We start from the raw sequence: 25353 nt of genomic DNA, 5'->3' as shown, positions 1-25353 counted from the left end.
TCTGAGAAATCAATGGGTTAATATACATTACTCAAAAGCACAAACATTTCTCATTTTGGGAATTCTGGCAAGGCCTTTACGCTTAACTTCAGCACAATCCTGACAATAAAAATGAAGAATGAACCATCCTTTAGCATTTTTTTTAATGGAAACATTTTCTCATTCTCTAGGTCTAGGACTGTTCTATAATCCTTGAATTGTTTTAACATGCAGCATTGATGAATCAGATCCAAGGTGGCACGAGGAACTGACATAACTTGCCGTGTCAATCCATAACAGAGACTTCCATTATATAAAAAACGAGAGTCCTGACAGGTACAATTTACTTGTATCCCGTCAGTGTAGATTAGGGAGACATTAACCCTTTCCCTGTGGGCTGCCACTACCCATATCTGCAACGGCAATGTTCTTTTGATGTGGAAGCATTCCATGGAAGTCTTGACACCTCAAATGAGATCTGCCACATGTGCAACAAAGCACTGTAAGATGTATGCTTTGTGTCAAACACCTGGTATGTTCCACTTTATGGAAATTATTAGGGTGAGGTCACTGACACCAACACCCTTTCTGACATCTTCAAAGCTATAATCACATCACTCTCTAGCACAAAATCTTAACAATTGAATACAGACATGGTCCATATATCAAAAAGTTAAATGGGACTTCTTGAGCTAGAGAGGAGCCCCAGCTGATGAAGCATCAGGGTGAGTTAAATAGCCAAGCGAGGAGAGGGTAAGAAACACCCATTCATTCATTCATTCATTCAATTAAAGCAACAGCTCAGACAAATAAGGTCACTGCGTGCTAGGAGCACCGACAACTCAGGAGCTAAACTCTAGAGGTAGAAAGACAGTAGAAACCTAGTTTTCAGCATGACCCTAGCAGGGAAGCTGTGAGGGGTCACAATAAACTAGACTGGAATGGAGAGAACCAGTAGGGCACAATTAACCCTGGATATAAACTGCATAGCAGTGACAGGGTAGGATGTAGTGGACATGGTGTTGCTTGGGAGCTGGGCCCAGAAATAACCAAAGGGACAGAGACTCGTCCACAAAATTGTTGCCCCAAGAACAGTACTGGGAACATGCCATCATCACCCTGATCTTGAGATGTAGAATGAAATCAAGGAGGCATCCACAAGAGGAAATGCTGTAATAATGGCAGCTTTAATTACCCTCAGTTTTACCAGTGTGTCACTGTGATTCAATCATTGGTAACCCCAAAACTCAATTGCCTTCTATGTGGGGCTACACGTGGGCATTCAGCAAGTGTCTGAAACAGGTAGTGGTGTTAAATTCTCGAGAATAATCTTTTGGAGAATATTCTCGATTAATGAGAATATTAGAGAATTTTCATTTAAAATAGGAGAATATTCATTTTAATGCACTGAAATGATATAATTAGTTAATATACATGTTTATTCATGGGTAAACTTGTTCAGATGGCAACCAAAAACTGTACAGATACTTTTATTCAATGGGGCAATGCAGTGAATTCACATTCTTTGATTTTTTGCACCATACTTGAAATTGAAAATTCAATATAGAAACGTCAACTGTTTAAATCAAGGCCACCTCACATGCTGTTACACATAACTGTATAGGCCTAGGTACTTTAAGTGTATAAAGCATTAAAGCTACTTTCTGTTAAAAAAAATAAAATCATCACACTGTATGGCCAAGGGTATAGAATTGCTAAGAATAAGGTCACACCAAAATAGAAAAAGGCTATTACATATAGTTTAAATACATACAAATTCAAATATTCATCAAAATAAATGAAAAGCATTTTTAAAACTAAAAATAAATAAATAAATGTTTTCTGTAGCTCACATTTCAGAACTGCCTTTGGTGACTGACACAATGCCCAGTAATGGAACTGGATAAAAAAAAAAAAATCATTATTCATTACTTACACTGGCAATACCACAGCTTGACTTATTATTTACTAGATTTTTAAAAATGTGTGTTGTAAAACTGGTTCTTGCATTAGAATTTAGAATTGCATTAGAATTCTCCTCCGGAGAATTTTCTGGCGGAGAATATTCTCGAGAATATTTTCACCTCACATCACTAGAAACAGGAATGTGTGCACAGAGCACCTCTGCACAAGGAGGAATCCTCATTGGCCCAGGGTTCACCCCCCATCTATGTTGCTTTACACATTCACCAAACATGCAGCCAGCATGTGTGTCCGTGTATGGCTACTGAGGCTGTATGCACACTACCGGCTTAACGTGCAGTGAGGTCCTTCTTTTTTTGCCGTGTTGCAAACTGCATTTGCCGCTTATTGTACAACATCAGCATAGTTTGATGTGCATCTGAGTCACCTGTTGTATGTCCACACCAGTGGGCAAACCAGGCAGGGGTGTTTTTACTCCAGGAGGCGCTTTCAACTCAGACTGAAGCTGGCTTGAGAGAAACCAAATTAAAATTTGCAAGAAACTGCAGGATAAAGGTAAAAGACTCCTGGACGGTTAAGTCCAGTCAAAGGCGACTATGGGGTTGTGGCGCCCATCTCGCTTTCAGACAGCTTTCCAGGTCATGTGGCAAGCATGACTGAACTGCTTTTGGTGCAATGGAACAACATAACAGAAACGCTGTTTACTTTCCCACCGCAGTGATACCTATTTATCTTGCACTGGTGTGCTTTCGAACTGCTAGGTTGGCAGGAGCTGGGACAGAGCAACAGGAGTTCACCCCGTTGCAGGGATTTGAACCACCGACCTTCTGATTGGCAAGCCCAAGAGGCTCTGTGGTTTAGACCACAGCGCCACCTGCGTCTCATAGGATAGATGTAAATTGTGGTTAACATCATGGGCACACTGTTTCCCAAACCAGCAGTGTGAGTGAATTGAATGCAGAGTAAGCAGGAGTGTGTACACAACCTATGTGTCTTGGTGGCAGAAGTAGGGGTAGCCAATGCAGCTGTCCATTGTCCTCATGCACTGAGTGGACACGGGAGGGGGCTGTGTATATACCCTTATATGCACTCTTTGCCTCTGTCCTTCCACACATTTTCATTTCTCCCTCTCAACCCCCGTTTTTTTAAAAAAATTCTAAGCAGCCCAATGTATGTGAATGATAATCTGTTTTCTTAATTTTGTTAAACTCAAAGAGCTGTAGAGCACATTCTGGTTTTCAAAAGTATTTGTTTCTTTTTAGTCGAGAGGAATGCAAAATATGTCAAAACCTGGCCAAAGTGCTATTTTTGTATTCTTCTAACTAAATCGTGGCCAAACCAATTTCCTTTAAATTCTGTGGAGAAGAAAAATGTTCTTGGACTTAAGCTGAGAACTATACACTACATTTTGGTCTGGAGAGAATTTTATGGCTGTGTTATACACTGCTAATAAACAGTGTAAGAATGGAAACATTGACAGGACCTCCACTGAAGGAATACCAGAAAGAAAGGCTGCAGTAATAAATTCAATTAACATCTATTAGAAATTGCAATCTTACCGCATGACGACTGGTATAAATGAGATAAAAGCGAAATCTACTGGTTCTTGTCACAGGTCCAGTAACTTTACCCTCAAATGCAACTCACTGTATGGAAAGCTTTATGATTTCTTTTACATATGTAGAAACTACACATTCCTGGCCATAAACTGATCCCTGTTTTACTAGCTCCAATCCGTCATAAGAATAGTGATCATACTGGTCCTCAACCGATGCCATGGAAACACAACATGCCCGCATGCATGTAAACGGCAAGTAGAGTTTGGCTCAGTTATTTGGAAAAATTAAATAGAAATTAGTGATTCCATAAATACCAAATATTTGGAAGCTAACTAAAGTCAAAAACCAAACCCTGGTTTGTTTCCTGCCTGCAGGCCATGCAACACCTTACATCCTTTTAAATTCCACAGGTTATAACATTTATACTGAATTGGGTCAGGTCCCAGCACGCCTGCACTGGTGCCAGGCATAACAATTACTTTGATGTGCTCTGTTTTGAAAGTGCTCTATAGGAGCAGGGTTTATAAAAGGGCACTGCTAACAACATTTAGACTGATAATGTGATCCGTGCACATGCTGATTGTTCCTACTTTGAGAAAGTTTTTAGTAGGTTAGGTCATGGTAAAGGAAGAAAAGGGAGGGGGGAAATGAAAGGGATTTGTAACCATCACAGAACACCCACTTGCATTTCCTAGAAACGTAAACAAAAACACACCCTCTCCTACAAGATGCCCTTCCAAGTCCAGATTTCATAAGGTAGAGGCAGGCTTTGTACTGTAAAAAGGTAATTACGGTGGAATTTCAGCTGTTGCCAGAGAACAAAGAGTACAAGCCTGTAGTCATGAGTCTCAGGTTGTACTAGATAAACCTAGCTATGTAACACAACAGAAGGTAGACTAGAGGAAGGAAACAACAACAACTTCTTCTTCTTCTTCTTCTTCTTCTTCTTCTTCTTCTTCTTCTTCTTCTTCTTCTTCTTCTTCTTCTTCTTCTTCTTCTTCTTCTGTAGCAATGTGTGCACTCAGAAGGGACCCTGAGAGACTTCATTTGAAAACCAAGGCGCAGCTTCCCATTGGTTGCAATGAAGGAATGGGTTTCCCAAACCCCTATTTTCCCTTAGCTAAAATACATAAACTTGAGCCATTGAGCAAATGCCTAACAAGAACACAGCTCTCTCTTTATCAGTTTGTGACGGCAAGGCTGGCCTTGACTCTACCAGTAGAATAGACACAGACGCGTCTGTACCTTATCTTATGTGCTCACCACAAAAGACGCACAGACCCAGTCTGGGACCCAGCCAGAGCATGTTCCTGGAGATGGTAACCTCTGGCTCCAAGATAGGAGTAGGAACAGGAATATCCTTTTATGGTCAGGAGTGCAGGAAGGAAATCCCTTTTATGGTTAAGAGTGCCGGAGCAGGAACATCTGTGATGTCAACCTGTGTGTACAAGCTGACGTGGCTGGGGAAGGGGGAGAGGGTGTCTGGAGGATATATATACTGCATGAAACTTGTCATTTCTTTGGACTTGCTGTGGACTTGATCACGCAAGTGCCTTCTGCTATCCGGAGAGCAGAATAAACTCTTTCTTTGAACCAACCTCGGTGTCATTTGACTTCCTGCCTCCTGTCCCAGAGCAACGCAGACCCAATCGGTGAACTCCAATAAGGCTACAGCAAGAGCTTCTTGCACTCAGCAGAAGCCACGTCACACGTCTGGCTTCTGAAAAACGTTTGAACACGGAAACATTTACTTCCGGGTTTTTGCCATTTGGGAGCTGAAACGTACAATAACGAAGGTGTTCGGGAACCAAGGTTCCACTGTACCTCTTAAGGCAGGAAAGATGGCCATGGGTTAACCCAATGCCCATCATGCTCCCAATCCTATGCAGAGGGCAGGAAAGAGTTTTCACCGGTTGGTGGTAATACTACAGTGGATGCCAGCATTACAGGGCTGTGTAGATTACACAACTTAGTTGCTGTTAATTTGTTTGTTTGATGTATGTTTGCATGCATAGAATACTTTTTATGTAAACAACTTAATAGATTTTCATTATATTAAACACTACAAAAAAATCATAAATAAAATAAGTAACTTTCAGGGTCATGCCCTCACAAAGTGTACACCAGGGGACCCCTGACCATTAGGTCCAGTCGTGACAGACTCTGGGGTTGCGGCGCTCATCTCGCTATATTGACCGAGGGAGCCGGCGAACAGCTTCCAGGTCATGTGGCCAGCATGACTAAACCGCTTCTGGCGAACCAGAGCAGCGCATGGAAACGCCGTTTACCTTCCCGCCGGAGCGGTACCTATTTATCTACTTGCACTGTGACGTGCTTCCGAACTGCTAGGTGGGCAGTAGCAGGGACTGAGCAACGGGAGCTCATCCTGTTGCAGGGATTCGAACCGCCGACCTTCTGATCGGCAAGTCCTAGGCTCGTGGTTTAGACCACGGCGCCACCCATGTCCCCACACCAGGGGTAGTCAACCTTTTTATACCTACCACCCACTAACACATCTTTCTTGATGGTAAAATTTCCTTACTGCCCACCAGTGCTCGATGGAAGGAGGATTCAGCTTGTGCCATAGAACCCCCTACCCCCCACCTAGAATCCTGAAACGCCCACTAGTGGGCAGTAGGGACCAGGTTGACAACCCCTGGTGTACACAAATGAAAGATACACAGATGAATGAGACACATCAAATTGGTATACATTACCATAAGATAGCATTTAGTATCAAAGAATGAAATGGCACAATAGAACTACAGTATAATTATTGCCCAAATATTTTTTTAAAAAAACACTATTAAAAGGCAGCCCTTTCTTCAAATGTCAGCTGCGACTTGCAGTTACTGAAACTAAAAATCAAACAAAAAATATAAATGCACGCATATTCATATTGCATAAGGTACATGTAGTTCCTTCTAATTTAAAAATTACAAGAAATATTTAGTACAATGTTACACAAAAAATCAAGCTGCAATTATATACCCACTTTACCGCACTGAACTCAATGGGACTTACAGGATTGCATTGAGAGTCAAGTTATTCTAACAGCCAGTGGCACAACTTGCTTCATTGCATATGAACCCAGTTTTAGTTTGAATGCCTTCCATGAAGTCGCTTTTAACTTAAATCTCTTCATTTATGAATTTCAAGTTTATGAGGGTATGTTTGCAGACTGCAATATCCCAAGTTGTACCCCTGTGGGTTCAGTAAATATTCCAAGTGTGTGGTCTGTCAGCTTGTTTGCTTTTCTCAAGAGCTGTGACTTGTTTACCTGTGTTCACAGGTGAGGGGGGAAATTACCACACGCTTTCATAGGCTTATATAACCATAGTTAACAGAATGTCGGAACAAGCTTTAGAAAGATCCCAGGCCAGCAAGTCCGAACACACAGCTATGGTAGAAAAGGGATAAATGAACCACCGCTGAGGAAGAAATAAACAGGAACTACTGACAACCCTCTTCTGGAGAATGTAAATCCTGCAATCTTTCAGATGGTGGCAATGCTTTATAAAATAAAACCCAGACTCACACTATAAGACTCTACCTTTTCCATTTTCATAGCTCCAGTTTGCTTCCTTTCTCCATCTCTGTAGGTTCACAGAGTAGATACCTTTCCTGCAGAGAATAGGCTGCTGAAACTTAAGGCATCTGGGATTGTGTCAGAACCGAACAGACCTATTAAAATGAATAGCCATGGCTAACTTCAGTTCAGTAATTTCAGTGGGTCTACACTACGTAAAATCCTGGATGACTTTCCTCTACATATGGTGTTGGCAGCATGATCCTAAGCAGGTGTACTAAAAAATAAATCCTACAAAAGTTCAATGAAATTAGTATTTTTACGTCTGCAGCTCTGTGGGCCTTGATTATACAGAAGCAAGTACCAAGCATGCAAACACAGTATTGCAACCTTAGGAAGCAGTCTTAGATTTGCTAGGGAGTGAGTTCCATTGACCACAGAAGTCAGGTCAGGTCAAACTTTTATTACTTATGGTCAAATGCTTTTGCAAAAATTCATATAAACTCAAAGATACATTCTACAACAGTGGGACTTGCTCCTGAGCAAAACATGCATAGGATTGTGCTGCACATATTTCAGTAAATCATTTGTTCTGCTTTTTTAAAAAACAAAAACAAAAGCAAAAACCGAACCCTAAAAGTACCTGACAGAGTAGTTTAGCAGAGAACATGCTTCCAAAGCAAAACAAGACAAAAAGAGACACAGCAAAGGTTTAACGTATAGATCAAACTATTCAACATGAATGCTAGAATCCGAGGCACCTTTAACTCAGGTGTAAACCCCAAATGAACTCATGAACATTTAGTTCTGACTTAACATGCACGGTATTGGGCAGAAAATGATGCAAACTGCTGGATTTCAAAGGACTTCAAAGTTCTTAGTTTTAAATTTCTTCCGGCCAGCAGAGGGGATCTGAGCATCTTGAAACAGGGTGAGCAAAGGTGGGGGGTGCATTTTCTTTCCCCTTCCTGTGCCACCCCAAGTCATCACTTCTATAACCAGTAAGGGGGCTGTTTCAGTTTGACTGCCATTTATTTTAAACTGCTGCTTTTACCATTCTTTGGAGATTCAAGTACATAGAAAATAAATTGCGCGCATGCACACACACACACACACACACACAAATGGAGCCTGTTGCTGGAGACGCTGACCTCCATGGCGACCTCTTGATGATTCCGCTTTCCCTCCAGCAGAACACCAGAAGGACTTCACGTTCAATCATTGTTAAATGTGACCTCCTGGCTACTTCCCTACATGGGTTTAGCTGGAGGCTTATGTCTTAAAGTTCAGGCACTATAAAAACTAGGTTATTAGATGCAATCAAGAATTAGATTTCAAAGACCTTTCTTCTGTCATTTGAAATTAACATATTGGACAGCAATTAAGCTGTGATTGGCATTTTATAGCACCAATCCTTTAAGAAGACTTGAAGCTACTTCTTAACAGCACGGTAATCAGAAAAAGATCGTTCTTTAAAGCGAGCACTAAATTTCCAGCAAATTATAAATCAGCTCAATATAATTATAGAAATCTCTTTGACAATGCATTGCAGAAGGAATTGGAAGCAAGAAGATAGATTGCTAGATTAGTGGGTGTTTTGTTAAATGAGCTTTTTTGGGGGGGGGAGGGGACCTAATCAAATTCCGATGTAAAAATATTTAACAACTGTATTATTATCATTACTGTTGTCAGTAGGGGGCCAAGGTTGAAAAAAGATTGGAGAAACACTGATCTAGTCAAGCATCCTGTTTTCCACGGAGGTCAAACAGTTGCCTAGGGGAAACCCACAAGTTGGACGTGAATTTACTAGTCCTCTCCTGCTGTTGTTTACCAGCAATTGGCATTCAGAGGCACGATGCTTCGGAGCCTAGAAGGAGCATATAGCAATCATGACTAGCGACTGTCAATCTTCCTTGAATTTGTCCAGTCATATGGCACTGGGCATGGATGGATCTTCTCGCAGCATCAAGGGGAAGTAGAGCTTATAAAATGTGATTTAGATTTACACCAGCCGTAATCCATGCGCAATAACAAAGTGAGTTGTTAGTCACGGGGGGCGGGGGGGTGCCTTGCCAAAAGGGAACACAGAGTCATGGTTCGTCAAGGGTAAAGTGGATCAGGCACCTTAATTGCTGTGCACAGTGATTCGGTTAATTCAACCTCAGCATTTTTTTTTCAAACATCCATAAAACATTAATCCACTCGCATTTATTTTAATTAGTATTACTTTGAAGTTGCAGCTGGGATGTTTGATTCATAATACAATCTCTCCCCAATTCTCAGTCATCTAAGGACAGCTCTGCTCCACATCAAAGGGCCAAAAAACACAGTTTCTCTCACCAGCTTTTGCCCATACCTATAGACTGCATGTTAGCATGAGAAAATAGTCTTGTATATCCAGCATAGGTTCTTATGTTATGTTTTGGTTATGCCCAACTGGATTCCTATCAAACAGTAAATAATGTATCCTCTTAGAGAGTACCAGATCAAGAAAGAGGACTTTATCATAAGTTATTAGTAATTTTTTACAAAATTTTCATTAGGCAGGCTTAATGAAATGAGGAAAACCTAACAGTCAGCAACCAATTTTGTAAATAGTGTTACCTAGTCAAGTTGTACTAAACCACAGCTGCAGAAATTGTCCCCAACTCAATGTTTTAGCACCACAGTCTGACACAAAATTGGAAAATAAAAACTTGGGACTGCTATGAAAATCACTTTGCTTTGCTGCACTCCCACTGTCCTTAGGGGAACCACTTCTGCCAATCATCGTATAGAAAATGTTCTTCTGGCACAGGAAAAACACCCAGGACACCCAATTACTGCCAGCCAATCAATACAGCCGTACATTGCAAAGCCTTGCAGGAGTTGGTTGCAAGTGCATGGAAACTTGTGCTCAAATAAAAGAAAGGGGAGTTCTTGAATACAACTAAGAGAGCTCTCCTGATGATGGTCCAATTCTGCTCCACATTTGGATCCACCAGAGAGCTCCTTGACATGCTTTACCCCTCTTGATGCTCATGGAGTAGGAAAACTCTCCAAACAACTTGCAGTTCTTTGTTTGGGCAGCAGATTGTTTTGCCTGGTTCTAAAAACCGATTCTCTCCTAAAGCTTGAGGCTGCAGACTATCCTTTATTCTCCTCACCATCCTGCATTTGCCGTGATCCACCTTTTACCTGCAGCTGCATCCGTTTGTCTACTTTTGAACTGCTTCCACGCTATACCTTGTACAGACTTCTAATTAGATGTTCCAGCCTGAAGCTGCAGCTACTGACTCTCACAATGAGCCCTTGATGACACCCTGGACTGCACCATTTTTCCAGTTCTCCAATTACAGTGGTACCTCGTGTTGGGTTACGGTTGCAGCAAACCCGGAAGTGGGTTTGCCGCTCATGCATGCGCAGTAGTGCTCTGCAGTGCCACACGCGTGCACAGAAGCAGTACTCCGGTTATGAAATTTTCGGGATAAGGCCGGGGCTCCAGAACGGATCCCGTTCGTAACCAGAGGTACCATTGAACAGTGGTACCTCGGGTTAAGTACTTAATTTATTCCGGAGGTCCGTTCTTAACCTGAAACTGTTCTTAACCTGAAGTACCACTTTAGCTAATGGGGCCTCCCGCTGCCACTGCGTCGCCGGAGCACGATTTCTGTTCTCATCCTGAAGCGAAGTTCTTAACCTGAAGCACTATTTCTGGGTTAGCGGAGTCTGTAACCTGAAGCGTATGTAACCACTGTATTGGCCTCTATCCTGCAACCAGACATAACTGAAAGTGACCACACAGAACCCTTATAGGCTGGGGTCAAGGGAACAGTGCTCGTATTGCATACCTGGCATGGCGTAGAGTCCAGAAGTGCTTTTACAACCTATTTTTCTAATATTCAATAGCACCTGGCCACTAAAAGTACTCTATTCAAGCAACATAAAGTGAAGGAAGCACACGGCTTACAGCCACACTTCTACCTGTCCATTCATCTGGTTGGAGTGTCCCATGGCCTCTAGCAAGGAAGACTTCCAGTAGCCTCTGGCAGGTTCTCATTTGTGCTGGAGTTTGGAGAAGGAAAGAATCAGCAGGCACTGCTCCTGATGCTTCTTTCGGTAGCCTCCATGCAAGTGAGACAAGCTCCCACAGCTCTCTGTGCTTGCCAGAGGGCTCTATAAATTCGTAGTGGAAAATATGGAGGCTACTTGGCTAATAAGAAGACCCATGCAAATCAATCTAAAAATCTATAAGCAAAATAATAATAATAATAATAATAATAATAATAATAATACCCATATAACCTACAAATATCAAGTAACAGACAGAAACAATGGAGCTCACTTCCCCAGTGCTAATGAACTCAGTGTCAAGGGGGATGTTTATTTTATTATTACTTGGTAGTAATTTAGTAATTTTATCTGCCTTGGGTTTTTTTTTTTTTAAAGTGGTTGCATTGTGCATATGACTTGAATTTTAACTGTAACCCACTCTGGAATTGCATTTGCAATGAAGTGCATGTAGTAAAGTTTTTGAATAATATATATCTGTCTACTGATAATCTCAGCCACCAGGGAAGGCTTTCAAACTACAGTGGTACCTCGGGTAACAAACACCTCAGGTTACAAACACTTCGGGTTACAGATTCTGCTAACCCAGAAGTAGTACCTCAGGTTAAGAACTTTACTTTCAGGATGAGAACAGAAATTGTGCAGCGGTGGCACAGCAGCAGCGGGAGGCCCCATTAGCTAAAGTGGTACCTCAGGTTAAGAACGGACCTCCAGAACTATTTAAGTTCGTAATGAGAGGTACCACTGTACTGGGGAAAAGGAAAAGGTTCATGTGTAGACATGCCCCTTATGTCTTGCCAAAAATCATTTCACCACCAGGCTGTTGTTAGCCATTAAAAAAAAAGGCCCAATGCAATGACAAACAATATGTTTGGTTCAAAATCTTAGGGCCAAAAATCTTTCCAGAGTCACATAGTGAAGTCACCTATTGAATGCCCCTGAACTAATTCCACATGCCGCAAACCATTCTGCGGGCAACAGTGTTATCAGACAAATTTGAATATAACCCCCACCCTGCAAAAACCTCTCTCTCCTCCACAACAAGCTAATGGGAAAGAAAGTAGCACTGTCTGATCTTTGTGGTTTCTGAGATTAAAGTTTACAGAGCAAGACTGAATTTGTTGCTCCTTTGAGAAATTACTTTTCACAACAAATCCTTTGCTGGGACAGTGGAATACTTGTTTGCCAGCTTCTAGGGAGGAAACCTGCAAATGTAGTCTCTTTCTCCCCTCCCAAAACATTACAAAGAAACTGTAGCCAGAGAGAGATGGAGAGGGAGGGAAATAGTAAAGACTGGTGGAAACTGTAGTTCATATTATGATATTAAAGGCGAGACATTCCTTAATGTCTTCCTTTACACACACACACACACACACACACACACACACACACACACACACACAACCTCTCTGCCACTGAAATGCTATTTTTAAAATTCCAATCCAGAATCTACCTCCATGCAAAAGTAAACTTTTGAATCAAGACTCCTTAGGCATCCTCTTCCCCTGTGGCATAAAATCAACTGGGGAGTGGGGGAAGATGTAGACCTCCCAGTAGGCAGCACATTTATCGTATATTATCTTATAGAATCTTCTTACACACGAAAATGATGCAACGCAAGCTGATGAACAGCCCACTGGTTTTTCGAGGTAGGGTGAGTGCCCTAGGATCTACGAATACAGCCAGATGAACTTAAAATAAATATATTGATTTAAAAACAAAACAGGGAAACGAGGAAATGTTGAACTCTTCTCAGCAACAGCAATTCTGATTCCTCCGCTTAAGGTTACTGTGTTTTATTTATGGTGAAAAGATCCCATTAATGCTTCCAGCCCCATCAAACAGCAGACCAAGTCCATGAATGGCACCTATCAGAGCCCAGGGTAAATCCAATGATTAGAGGAAATTTGCCAAAGGGCCTTTGTAGCTGAGAAAAATGCCTACTCCAGAGAGGAATTTAGAAAATTCCTGGGAGCACAGGCCTTCCTTTGTTGGCAGCCCGGCAGTATTCTGGAGCAAATAAAAGCGCGCACACAAAAAATAAGAACTTAGATGCAATGAACATTTGAAGAAAATGTTGTTCAAAGCATTCGTTAAAACATTCCTTATTACATAAAACTGTGCCGACTTTGTTTAGAACCAACTTAAAAGGGCCTCTCTCAAATTACCATCGTTTCGTTTGAATGTTTCTTTTGCAGTAACAACTTATTCCCCTTTTTCCTGTTATTTGTCTAAATTAACCAAATAAATAATGTACTAGTCCAGCCATTTAATCGCAGATCACAGGCTGACCACCGTGTGTTATTTTTCTGTATGCCCTGAGAAAATTGTTGGCTAGCTAAACCGGGGGAACTAACAGCATTAAAATATGGGGCTACAACTTTCTAAGCCAGCCAGGTGTGGCGTGATATTTTACTAGGAGTGTTTTTTCCCAGGAAAAGAAAAATTATGTGGGATCCAGTTATACACCTAGTGAGGCATGAACAATTGCTGTTAACCTCACAATGGAAGCTGAATTCCCACCATAGATATTACTAGCGGGGGGGCGGGGCGGGTATTTTCCACAATTTTTCAACAGTTTATGCTTTTCACTTTTTACTAAAAACAAACAGCTATATAGTATGCTTCTTAAAATTAGACATAGAGATATATTGAATCATTACATCCAATAAATAATTGGAAAGATGTTTTAAACAACGTATTAATAATACTAATTTTTGAGAATGCAAAGAATAGTCAAATATTTGACTTAAGGTTGTATTTTTAAAAAGTAAAGGGCCCCCTGACCGTTAGGTCCAGTCGCGGACGACTCTGGGGTTGCGGCGCTCATCTTGCTTTATTGGCCAAGGGAGCCAGCGTACAGCTTCTGGGTCATGTGGCCAGCATGACTAAGCCGCTTCTGACAAACCAGAGCAGCGCACGGAAATGCCGTTCACTTCCCGCTGGAGTGGTACCTATTTATATACTTGCATTTGACGTGCTTTCGAACTGCTAGGCTGGCAGGAGCTGGGACCGAGCAAGGGGAGCTCACCCCGCCGCAGGGATTCGAAGCGCCAACCTTCTGATCGGCAAGCCCAAGAGGCTCAGTGGTTTAGACCACAGTGCCACCCGCGTCCCTAAGGTTGTATTTAACTACATGCAACTTGTAACTGGTTTTCATATCCGTGTTTTGTTGTTCCGTTTGATGAAAAGGTACCACCATCCTGAAGTGCACTAGGATTCCTGATAAACGTATTAAATTAAAAACTTCCATTAATGGAGTTTTCCATCACACTATGCATACAACGAGGGCTTGGCTGGCCCATGATGACAGCCAAGTTCAACAGCTTGTGATTATTATTCACCTCATCAGAAAAACTTTTTATCCTAGAGAAGCGAACCATGCTCCATTTGCACATTTGGTCTCAATTCATTACATGTTGAAGTCGTGCTACCAAAAAGCACCACAATTTATTTCATGTTAACAATAATAAAAAAGTAAAACCTACATGAATGCAATACATAATTGTTCATGATTGTAATGCTGAAGGCTGCAGGCAATACATTTTGGCTCAATATTTCTCCAATACCATTTTCACTATTATCACATTAAAAACCAAATATCCTAATTGAATTTCAAACTGAACAAGTCCCAGTAACAACCTTTGCAGAATTTGTTTTTTGCTGTGTTTCTTGCTCTCGCTATTGCTCTGTTGGTGTGTTGTATTTTAAACTGCTTTTGCCATATATTTTTTTTTGAAATGCCTTGGATTGGCTTTTGTTTAGAAAGGCAGGATATAAATTTTAGAATACATAGATCATGTTCACTTGACTCTTCTATCTCATGTTCATTAAATACTTTTAATATACAGCTCTATAAAGCTGCCCAACAAATGTAGTCCCCTGCATCTTCCAAGCTCCTAAGTGTTATTGCTGTCAAAAGCCCATGGCATGGGGGAAATAGACAGGGTAGGAACTAGGGCAGGGACAAGTGCCCACAATAATTTGCCCTGGGTGGAAGGGTTGGGAGAGAAGCAAAAAGGTAGCTCTCCAGTCTGCATGTTTCATGTCTCAACTTTGGGAGAGAGCAATGTCTCCAACTGAAGGTCACTCTGTAAACTGGCTCTGTGGATTGACCTACCTCCAACAGCTGTCACTCTTGAATTCCTGTTCCTCTATGCATCAGCATCCTAACCAAAAACATTTTTTGCAAAGAGGTCCTGCTCAATTAAGAACCTTCCACATACGGGCAAAACACAGTAAGAACATATAATCAGCATTTCACATATAAACATAAGCGGAAAAGTGTCGACAGTGCATGCACAGAATAAGAAAGAAAGCACAACCCACAGATCAGTTAATTTAAAAAAAAAAAAAGCAAATTTGCGCTCAGATTGATTCTGCACCTTGTGGGCTGTGATTGTTGTTGCTATCAATTAAATAACGTGAATGAGCTGGGCATATATTCGAAACAAGAAGCCAGAAGCAGACAAGAGTCAGATGACAAACGACAATAGGCATTTGTATGGGTGCTTTCCTCCCTTCCTATAACACTTCATTGTAATAAGAGGCCTGATTTTCATGTTATGGTTCAATGCCACTCTAAAACGTAACATGAGGAGGGTTTAGAAAAACCACTTGATTCCAAACAACAACAACAACAACAACACTCAGACCCTGGTGCCTCTGGGTAGTTAAGGGGAAAGAAGTGCTGGAAAGACACTGCCAGTCACCAGATAATACTGAGCTAGCTGAACTGTGGACCAGCTTGCTATAAAACAGCTTATGATGTTCCTGAGGTTTCCCACTAGTGTACTACAGGCTGCAGGTGAGAACGCAATGTTCCCACCACGCAAACTAGTCATCTCCTTTTCACATGCTCATTTCATATACACAAAGGTGTTTTGGTGGGAGGAAGGAGCATTTAAACGTACAACACCCACCTTCAACCTGAAATGGTACACAGCCCCCCCCCCACCGCCAAAAAAAACTGTTACTGATTGCTTCTGCTGATTACATAAATTGGCCCTAAGCTTGCTACATGAGACTTAAAATTTTGACGTGGGGACATTTTCAAACAAGCAATCCTGTGTGTGTTCTGAAATATTACAGTTGCCTGAGGTAACTGTTTTGAAATCTGCATGTTTCAATCAGTCTTTCGTTAAACTGCAACAACATGAATTTCTCGTGCTTGCTTTGAACATAGCATCAACTTCTCTAGGCCATGCTGATGATGAGCAGACAAATATTTGCAGGCAATATTATGTTGTGAACCACCCTGACATCTACATGTATAGGGTGATATACAAATGTAACAAATGAATAAATTAATTAATAAATGCAAATAAATATTCAGTCTACTAAAAGTCCAAATTCCGGTGTTGTAAACCACCCTGCAGGTTTCAGTTTCCAGTGTAAGAATTTGGTCCTATGGTACTTATCTTGCTTACTCAAAACCATTTGCTACTATTTACTTGGTGTGAATAATTAGTTGCAGATTGCATGCTTTAATTCAAATATCTTATCTGGTCCTGAAGTCCATGCAATCTGTACCCCAACACATTCAATAATTGTGACTTCCTTTCCCCCCTCGCCACTTCTTATAGTTTCACTGATCTTAAAGGGCTTTTCTTTGCAATGTGTCCTTAACTGCAATATGTTTCCTCATAAAACCAGTTATAGACTTTTATTTTATGTTGGCTTTCTCTCTCTCTCTCTCCAGACTGTTCACTAGGATGAGGAAAGAGCAAAACAACAGCAGCGTAGGGGGAAGTCTGATTTGGCATGTGCGCTCACTTGAAACCCAATAAAACGCTATTTATTTGCAGTGCTTGGTGACTGACGCTCTCACATTTTTCAAAATAATGAAGTTGCAAAGGTGCTGCCTTTTATTGCTCTGCAAATGTTGTTCATTTTACTGTTTGCTTTAAATGCTGCTTTACTGCTCCTGGTGGGCTTGCATCTATAAAGCAGTGTGATGGCAGTGACGGAATACAGAGCCCCCATTAGCATGTAAGTGGCCTGCTTGCGAGTGACTCGCTCGATCTCGTTTCTAGCTCGTTTTCCACTTGGCAAAAAAAACACAACAACGCTCAGAAATATTACAAGGCAAGAGTTTGCATCAAATATACGGAAAATATACAAAGAGATGAAGCTCAGGAATAGAGCACATACTTTGCATGCAAAAGGTCCCCGGCATCTCCAGGTAGGGCTGGGAAACACCCCTGTCTGAAACCCGGCAAAGACGCTGCCCGTCAGTGACTGTAGACAATACTGAGCTAGATGGACCAGTGGTCTTGACTCGGTATAAGGCAGCTTCCTATGTAAGAGATAAGAAAGCGGGTATGATGGCAACACCGGGACTCACCACATCACTCACTTGGCACCTTAAAGCTACACTGAAGTGCTCTAGAAGTACTACTCTAAAAAGGAAGACAAACATGCTGGAAGAATATAGCTCTTATTCTGACCCTATGATTCCCCCCCAGGTCTGGCATTTCGTCTACAAAACGTTAATGTAGAGATCAGCACAATTGCTGTGAATCAGCGTACCCATGCCAGACTCAACAAAAAAACCCCTCACAAAACCGTATGTGTCCCTGCTGAAATCCATACTCATTTTGCCACTATCATTGTCAGGCCGTCATATATTTTATCATATAATAACTGGAGCTAGCACATGTTGCAAAGAAGTGCCCAAACGGTCTAGGCCAGTGTTTCCCAAACTTGGGTCTCCAGGTGTTTTTTTTCCAGACTACAATTCCCATCATCCCTGACCACTGGTCTTGCTAGCTAGGGATGATGGGAGTTATTATAGTCCAAAAATAGCTGGAGAGCCAAGTTTTGGAAAAACTGGTCTAAGCCATGCTTCAAGACTTAAATTCAACCTTCACCCTCCCATTTCACTATATGCTGAACCAAGTGACACCGCCCTAACCCATGTTTTTCTGGGAGATGTAGGAAGGCATGATATTCCAGTTTAGGACCCAGTTCCAGAGCAAGCTTCCCCAACTAGGTGCCCTCCAGATACTTTGGTGCACAACTCCCATTAACCCCAGCCAGCATGGCCAGTGGTAAGGGATGATGGGAGCTGTAGTCCAACAACATTTGCAGGGTTGTTCCAGAGCCACAAAGAAGAGGTTGGAAGTGACATTTTTTTCACTGTAGGTATTTGCATAAGGAAGACATTTGATTATTTCTAAAATGAGTGCATAAGCTCTTGAGGAAAAAGGAAATTCATAGAGTCTTCATACAGATATTAAAAATATGTGAACTAGTCCTAAGTGTACAATACCAACGGGTGGAACACAATAAAACAAAGACTCATGGGAAGCAATACAGTGGATGAAGGAGACAAGAGAGAGGGAAGGTGAAGACTGCTCTTCCCTTCTCCCACATCATCTCCCTTCCACCTAGCTCCAAGTAACTGCAGGGGCTATTGCCACAAATTACCTCAGCCCCAGGAGATCCCAGGGATGAGCAGCCCCATGCCACAGCCATTTTCATAAGCTAGATTCCAGGACCTAGAAGTTGCCATCATCATTGTTTCAGTGACTATATGAAATCCTGGGACATACTAAGTTTGCATCAACAATAAGTTCTTCTGATATGGACCCTACAAAACAGGTATGGTGGTTACTACAAGGATGTCCGGTCATGGAAGATCCTGAACTGTAGAGGCCACTTGACACCTAAGGTTGAGAGTCCTTTGTATCTGCTAGCTCCATGGAAAATGGACCATGGGAAAGGAGCACCACAGAGCAAAAGGAGGTGGGCAGAAGCACAGCAATTTCCTTCTCCCAGCCTAATGGGTGCAACTCAACCTCTTCCTTTCTAAGACACACTAGTGGCTTGGGCATGGGTGCTAATCCAGGGAAACAATGGCAGCTTGAGGATATCAGCTGCTTTTGGTCCTCTCACTGTTATTTTACAAAGATTAAAAACCCCTTTAACTAAGTGCCCCCTACTACCACCTATGTACGCAGCTGTCTGCATGCTGGAGTATGTATCTAAAATAAAATATAGCTATTACTAGGATGCGAATAAATCACCATTGCTGTGTATATTAACATTTCACTTGTTGTAGCAAAGCCATAATCAAAAGAATACTTAAGATACAATGGGTTAACCTTGGCTGACTGCTGCAATGTACTGCAATGACTTTCTGGAGGCTATACTGGCACAGAACATCGCAGCTCAACATGGTATGGGAAAGGTGAAATTGTAATACATCCAACACTTTGGGTGTCATCCATTCGTACTCTTAATGAAAGTAAACAGCAGCAGAAGGCATCGGTGCCACACACAGTTAAAGCCATGAGCCTACATAAATTACGCAAATCGGAAGTTACACAGAAATCAATGTGAAATAGCATGTACATGTGCATCACTGTGCGAAAGTACGGCCTAAAGTGTTAAATTGTGTAAAGGAATGATATATTGAGAGAATAACATGTTAACTGGAACCCTCTGAAAGGAATGTAAATGGCCACAAATCAGTTTCTTTAATTGCCATCAGCTGCATAAATTGTATGACAGTCTAAAAGATAAGTATCAACTCTGAGAATAGGTCGTCGAAAAAATGCAAACCCGGCAAAATGCATGCACTCAAACATGCTTGGTTTATCACATTTTATTTGATAAGTGTAGCAGATGGCTCACATTTAAGGGTTGTTCATTTTTTAAAGTGAGACAACCAGAGTTGAAAAATAATATGCTTTGCGGCCTGCATTTAAAGGAATTATTATAACAAATCAACATGATTGTTAGCTTGATTATAGTGGCAAGAATCAGGCTTATAAAGGAAGACAGTAGAAAGCTGGGGGCCATTCTTCTACATTTGGTTCTGCTCAAAGATTTCTATGAGTTAATTACAGAGCCCTCTCCCGATGGGCTCCTCAAATACCGCCATGATCATTCCAGCATATGAATCCAGAAAGATCTAAAGTTCTATCAGAGAGAAGATACATGGCTAATGGATCTTTCGAGCCTATGTAATGACAGTATGCCAGAAGACAAACTCGGAGCAAATTTGTTGGAATTACTTGCTAAGCACCCAACACCAGCCATCTATTTTCTAATTCGCTAAGGGATTTGGAGATAGCGGCACTCATTGCAGTAGCTGGCTGAACTCCAAACAACACACAACATTGCCATTCACAACCAGCAATTTCAAGAATGGCTTTTAAAAAGGAAATTGTGGAACCCTAGGTGCTAAAAGGGATTTTACAGCTGGCCTCGCTTGTAGTTCTGATGCAGACGGATCCCTCTGTATCTGCTATTTGCATTGGAGGATCGGGAGAAGAAAGCTACCATTTGAGCAAAACCCATTTCTGGATGAGAAGGAACTTGCATGAGAGCCCAGAACTCTGTAACGAGAGGGCATGCCTTGCACGAAGGTGGTTCTATATATAAAGGGTTTGTCGGCAAGCAATCCAGCCTGGTACAAAGTAATTTCCAAAGTCCAATCAATGTACAGATGTGACAGAATTTACTGTCCTCCAGCAAAAAAAGGGAAGGCCAGAGAAATAATCATGTAGAGACGATGCAGGCAATCTCTTCCAGGTATGGGTTCTTTGTGATCCTAAGTACCGCTACAATACTTATTTTCTTCCTTTTTTTCTCTCAGCACACTAATGTGCTCTGGCACAGGGTTTGGGGATTTATGTTGTAAACTGAGGTGTAGTGGCTGGGATCAAAGGGGGTTGAAGACCTGTTACTATTTGTACAGCAGGATCCCAGGAGGATCCCTGCCTCCAATGCCCTGGATCTGCCCAATAAGCATGAAAACGAGCTTTTTAGCCACTGAGAATAAGTCTTTTCATCATTTGTGTTGCTTGGAGCCAATGAAAGTGAAAGCAGGTAAGTCAGCCACTCAGAGTTGACTCCTAGGGTCACTCTGGAGAAGCTGTGAGGGAAGAACATCAGGGAGGAATGGTTCTGTGTACATCAATCCTCAACATTTAGGAACAGTGAAAACAAAAGGTGCTTCGGTTTCAAGAATGCCAACTCTATTATGTACAACGGAACTTAAAGGAAAACGCAACTTAAGTCACTCCAGCAGAAAATACTGGAACACTTCAAATAATTTATTCATGCACATACACAGAAAATAGTAGCTCTAGCTGAGAAGCAACACATGGAGATCTGCACTGATTATTGCAATGCATCCCTAATTATTAGTAAGGTAAAGGTAAAGGACCCCTGACAGTTAAGTCCAGTCACAGATGACTTTGGGGTTGTGGCGCTCATCTCGCTTTACAGGCTGAGGGAGCCGGCATTTGTCCGCAGACAGTTTTTCCAGGTCATGTGGCCAGCATGACTAAGCCGCTTCTGGCGCAACGGAACACTGAGACCAGAGCAGCACAAGAAAATGCAATTTACCTTCCCGCCAGAAGCGGTACCTATTCATCTACTTGCACTTTTGGGCGTGCTTTTGAACTGCTAGGTTGGCAGGAGCAGGGACCGAGAAACGGGAGTTCACCCCGTTGTGGGGATTCGAACCGCCGACCTTCTGATTGGCAAGTCCAAGAGGCTCAGTGGTTTAGACCACAGCGCCACCCGCATCTTAATTATTAGTACTCTTGTATAATTATAAGATCATGGTGTAATGTTAGAGGGGGTATGACCAGGGCTATCATAAAGAGATGGATTTCTGAATTTTGCTGGGTTTATACACGATGTTTTTCAGTGCAGCACCTGAGACTGTGGAGCTTCAATCGGATGGGAGTTCAGACATACTCCAGAACTTCTGGGTCAGACAGAAGTGAACGTGGAGCTGCCACAGCCTCATGCATACTGGGGAAGAGATTGCAGGGGTAGGCTTGAACACACAAAAAGGGTCCTGCAATATTTCTCAAAGGTTCTCCTGTGCTAACAGCAATTAGAAAGTTCAGCTGTAATTTCACCCCTTGTTCAGGCAGGACCTTGTCTCACCTTAAACAGGAAATGGGGACTGAGTTAGCAGAGCCTGAATATAATGGAAGTCTGTAACTGCAGCGTAGGTAGCACAGTCATCAATATAAATCTGTCATAGACATATTCTTTGAGGAAGAGGAACTTCCATATGCTACAGACCCGACAATTTCTGATGCTGATGCAGATTGATGGCACTTGAGAAGGAATAAGCCTTTGAACCAACAGTGCTGCTGATAATGTTCAGGGCTAAGGAAGCTGGCCGTTATTAAGAGAACGTGACCCTTTTATAACAGTGCACCAAACCGATACCTCCTTAAAGGAAGTGAAACAGGAAGAGTGATCATTTTGTACTACTGCTACAAAGGACAAAGGACTGTGAGGTTCAGGAAAGGGCTCATAGACTGAAATATATTCTGTGTATCTCCTTTCCACACTTTTGAATATGCTATTAAGCTAGCCAGGGTGGTGCCAGAAGGAACTGCTCTGCATTTGGAGTGCCCTGCCAGAGAAGGTATCCTAGCACCACCCTTCCTAGTTTATTGCTAACCTCAACAGCAAGGAAGGAAGATGTGCCAAATATATTTCAAGCTATCACTTTCCGCCCCCTGAACAGGCAGGGCCTTCTCAGTTGAGGCACCCTGACTTTGGAATGCCTTTGTCAGAATGAACTGTCCTTATCCACCACCCCCCAGCACCAGGAGAATAACATTTCATTGGCCTTTTAGTTCTATTTTTGCTCTTATGCTGTGTTTCTAACCAGCATGCTGGAATCCGTGTCTTGTATTTTTTTTAATTGCATTTTAATTTTTGAATGAGACTCTCTCTCACTGTGTGTACAGGCTACTGACACATGATGACTACACCTATCAGTGGAGCGTATCAAGTGATTGACATACCTGGCAGGCATAACTTTTGTCTGCTTTACCTAGAAAATGAGTCTAAAATTTGGCCAACATATATTTATTTTGGCTACTTCATCACCGATGAATGAACCCCTGTCCATTTAATGCCTATACACATTTGCAACTGTTGAAGGGGGTGTGACAAATGGAAAACAATCATGCTATATACCAAACTGGTGAACAAGCACCAAGTGAAATGAACATTATTGAAGACCAGTGATTAGACAACTGGCATTGGATTATTAGCACACACACACACACACACACACACACACATTTCCCCATCATCACTGCCACCAGAGACGTATGAAAATGTCTTATACAGGGCCAGTTAGCCCAGTATTGTAAACTCTGATTGACAGGAGCTCTCTGGTACAGGATGTTTTCCACCTGCTACCTGAGATCCTTTTGGAGGTCAAACCGAGACCTTGCATACGCAAAAAAGGAACTGCATGCTGCTGTCATTTGACATTTAGATAGCGTGAAATCATGTTTTCGTGGCATATTTTTCAGTCAGCTACATATATCTGGCTTCAGATTATGATAGTTTAAAAAATTCTACCACAGTTCTTCAATCTAGTACCTTTCAAGCAAGCTAATATCCTCTTATATAAGTACATTTGAGGTATATGATCCAAAGTTGGGTATAAATTTTGCATACCTGAGCAAACAGCACACAAAAATAAGAATGCAGCAATGGAACCGATAGAACTTTTACAAAACACTTATGTAGTTGAAGTGGTAAAGGAAATGACAGAAGCTACAAATTGAAAGAGAAATATAGCCAAATATTCTGGAAGATCCCTGCTGTTTTAGCTTGCAGCGCATTAAGAGCCTTGGATCTATGAATGAAAGCGGTTTGGAGCAAATTAATAAACTGCTCAGTGTCACTATTAATTAATTAACAGCCATTTCGCCCCCCCCCCCCCAAGTAGGACTAACAGAAGGCTTCCTATGTTCTACCACTAACTGATTAACTGAGTGACTCAAGACGTAAAATCACAATTGGGCCTGCTCTCTTTCAGCTGGCAGGCCAAGTTCAATATTTTTCCTGTGAGGCATGCCTGTGCTATAAAAAGAATGTGATATTTGAGTGTGTCCCTGCTCTCTCAGTGTTGGCACTAAATCCTTCCCTAGGCCTCTTGCCATATTTCAAGAGTACAGTATGAATCACAGTCATGTGGCTCCCCACGCAGCCAAATATTCGTTTCAGCAGCTACCAAAATGCAAGTTTCTCTCGGGTCTCTGCCAACCGTAACGTCCCTTGGCTAAGACCATGAAGCACACATGTGTCGGTGGGAGGGAAAAGGGGTTTCCCCCCCTCCCGCCGCACCTCTGCCGCCCTTAATCCTCAATGAGGAAATAAGTAGGCAGTTTGTTATAAAAATGTTAATCACAGGGCTGACTAAGTAGGTGGTGTATGAAAACAGAGGTTTTCGGAACAGGGCGAGAAAGCGCGAGGTGGGGGAAAAATGGGCCAAAGTTCAGAGGGAAAGAAAAGAAATGGAGGGCTCTGTAGCCATCCCTGAAGAGCTGAGGTAGAGAGGTGAACCTCTGGCCTGGCAGCTGAATTGCAGCCCTCGAGGGTCTCTCTTGTGTGGGACTCAGGAGAGCACATCTCTTAGCAGCCCAGCTCTGGGTGGAAAATGTCCCTGTACCGTGGAAATACCTCTTGCATGTCCGCATGGAAATTGCAGTGTGGTGTGTGTGCAGGGTGGGTTTGATTTACCGTACTGTTCTGTCTATAAGATGCCCCCATGTATAAGACGCCCCCCCTACTTTTGGGGACCCCAATTTAAGAAAATTGGGGGAGACGGCCCAGAGTTGTTGAGCTTTTTAGTGGTTTAGTGCTGAAAACCGCTCGCCCGCACGTGTCGCTAAATCAACCTCCCGTCTGCCCCATCGCCAGCATGAGCTGCCAATCACCTGCCCAACTGCCAGAGCGTCAGTCAGTCAACACCACCCACTGACGCAGGAACCAAGAACATGCACAACTGCCGCTGACAGCCTAGGCAGCAAACAATCAAACGCCCACCCTATGTACTACCCATGTAGAAGACGACCCTCACTTTTTAGCTTGAATTTTAAAGAAAAAAACATAGCCTTATACATGGGAAAGTACAGTAAATGAAATCAGTTGAAATCATGATTGAAATCACTCAGGCATGCCCAAAGCCCATTTCGGGGGCTAATCCGGCCGCTGGTGGAAGTTTATTTCCTGGGGTAAAATCCTAAAAAAAACCCTCAACAACAACAACAACAAAAAAAAGCTCAACAACTCCAACTATGAAAGTATGAAAAAGGTTAACAACTTTGGTCGGCCCTCACAGCCCTTCACTTCATCACATATGACCCTCTTTGAAAAAAGTTTGGACACCACTTGATTTATTCTTGCTGGTATAATCTTAGTATTTGCAACCAGACGAAGGTTTCGTTTTTGGAATAATAAATTTTCAGAGTAGTTTTTTTCAGTTATATCAAAAATTTCTGATTCATTTATACTATGAGAAACACA

At 42.1% G+C, this 25353-nt stretch overlaps 1 protein-coding gene across 2 annotated transcripts in view; it reads right to left on the bottom strand.

Annotated features, from left to right (window-relative positions):
* HMGA2 (high mobility group AT-hook 2) overlaps positions 1–25353 on the bottom strand; it is a 131704-nt gene that overhangs the window by 50346 nt on the left and 56005 nt on the right. The window contains exon 4 of one of the 2 annotated variants that reach the window (XM_081928137.1): positions 17194–17338. The exons of the other annotated variant lie outside the window; for it this stretch is intronic. Within the exon in view, the coding sequence (XP_081784263.1) occupies positions 17194–17338 (145 nt within the window). The remainder of the gene's footprint in view (positions 1–17193; positions 17339–25353) is intronic. 2 annotated transcript variants of the gene reach the window in all.

Source organism: Podarcis melisellensis (genome assembly GCF_964234715.1).
Source record: "Podarcis melisellensis genome assembly, chromosome: 10".
Classification (NCBI taxonomy): domain Eukaryota; kingdom Metazoa; phylum Chordata; class Lepidosauria; order Squamata; family Lacertidae; genus Podarcis; species Podarcis melisellensis.
Note: the sequence above shows the minus strand (reverse complement) of the source record. Positions and strands in the feature narration are given on the sequence as shown.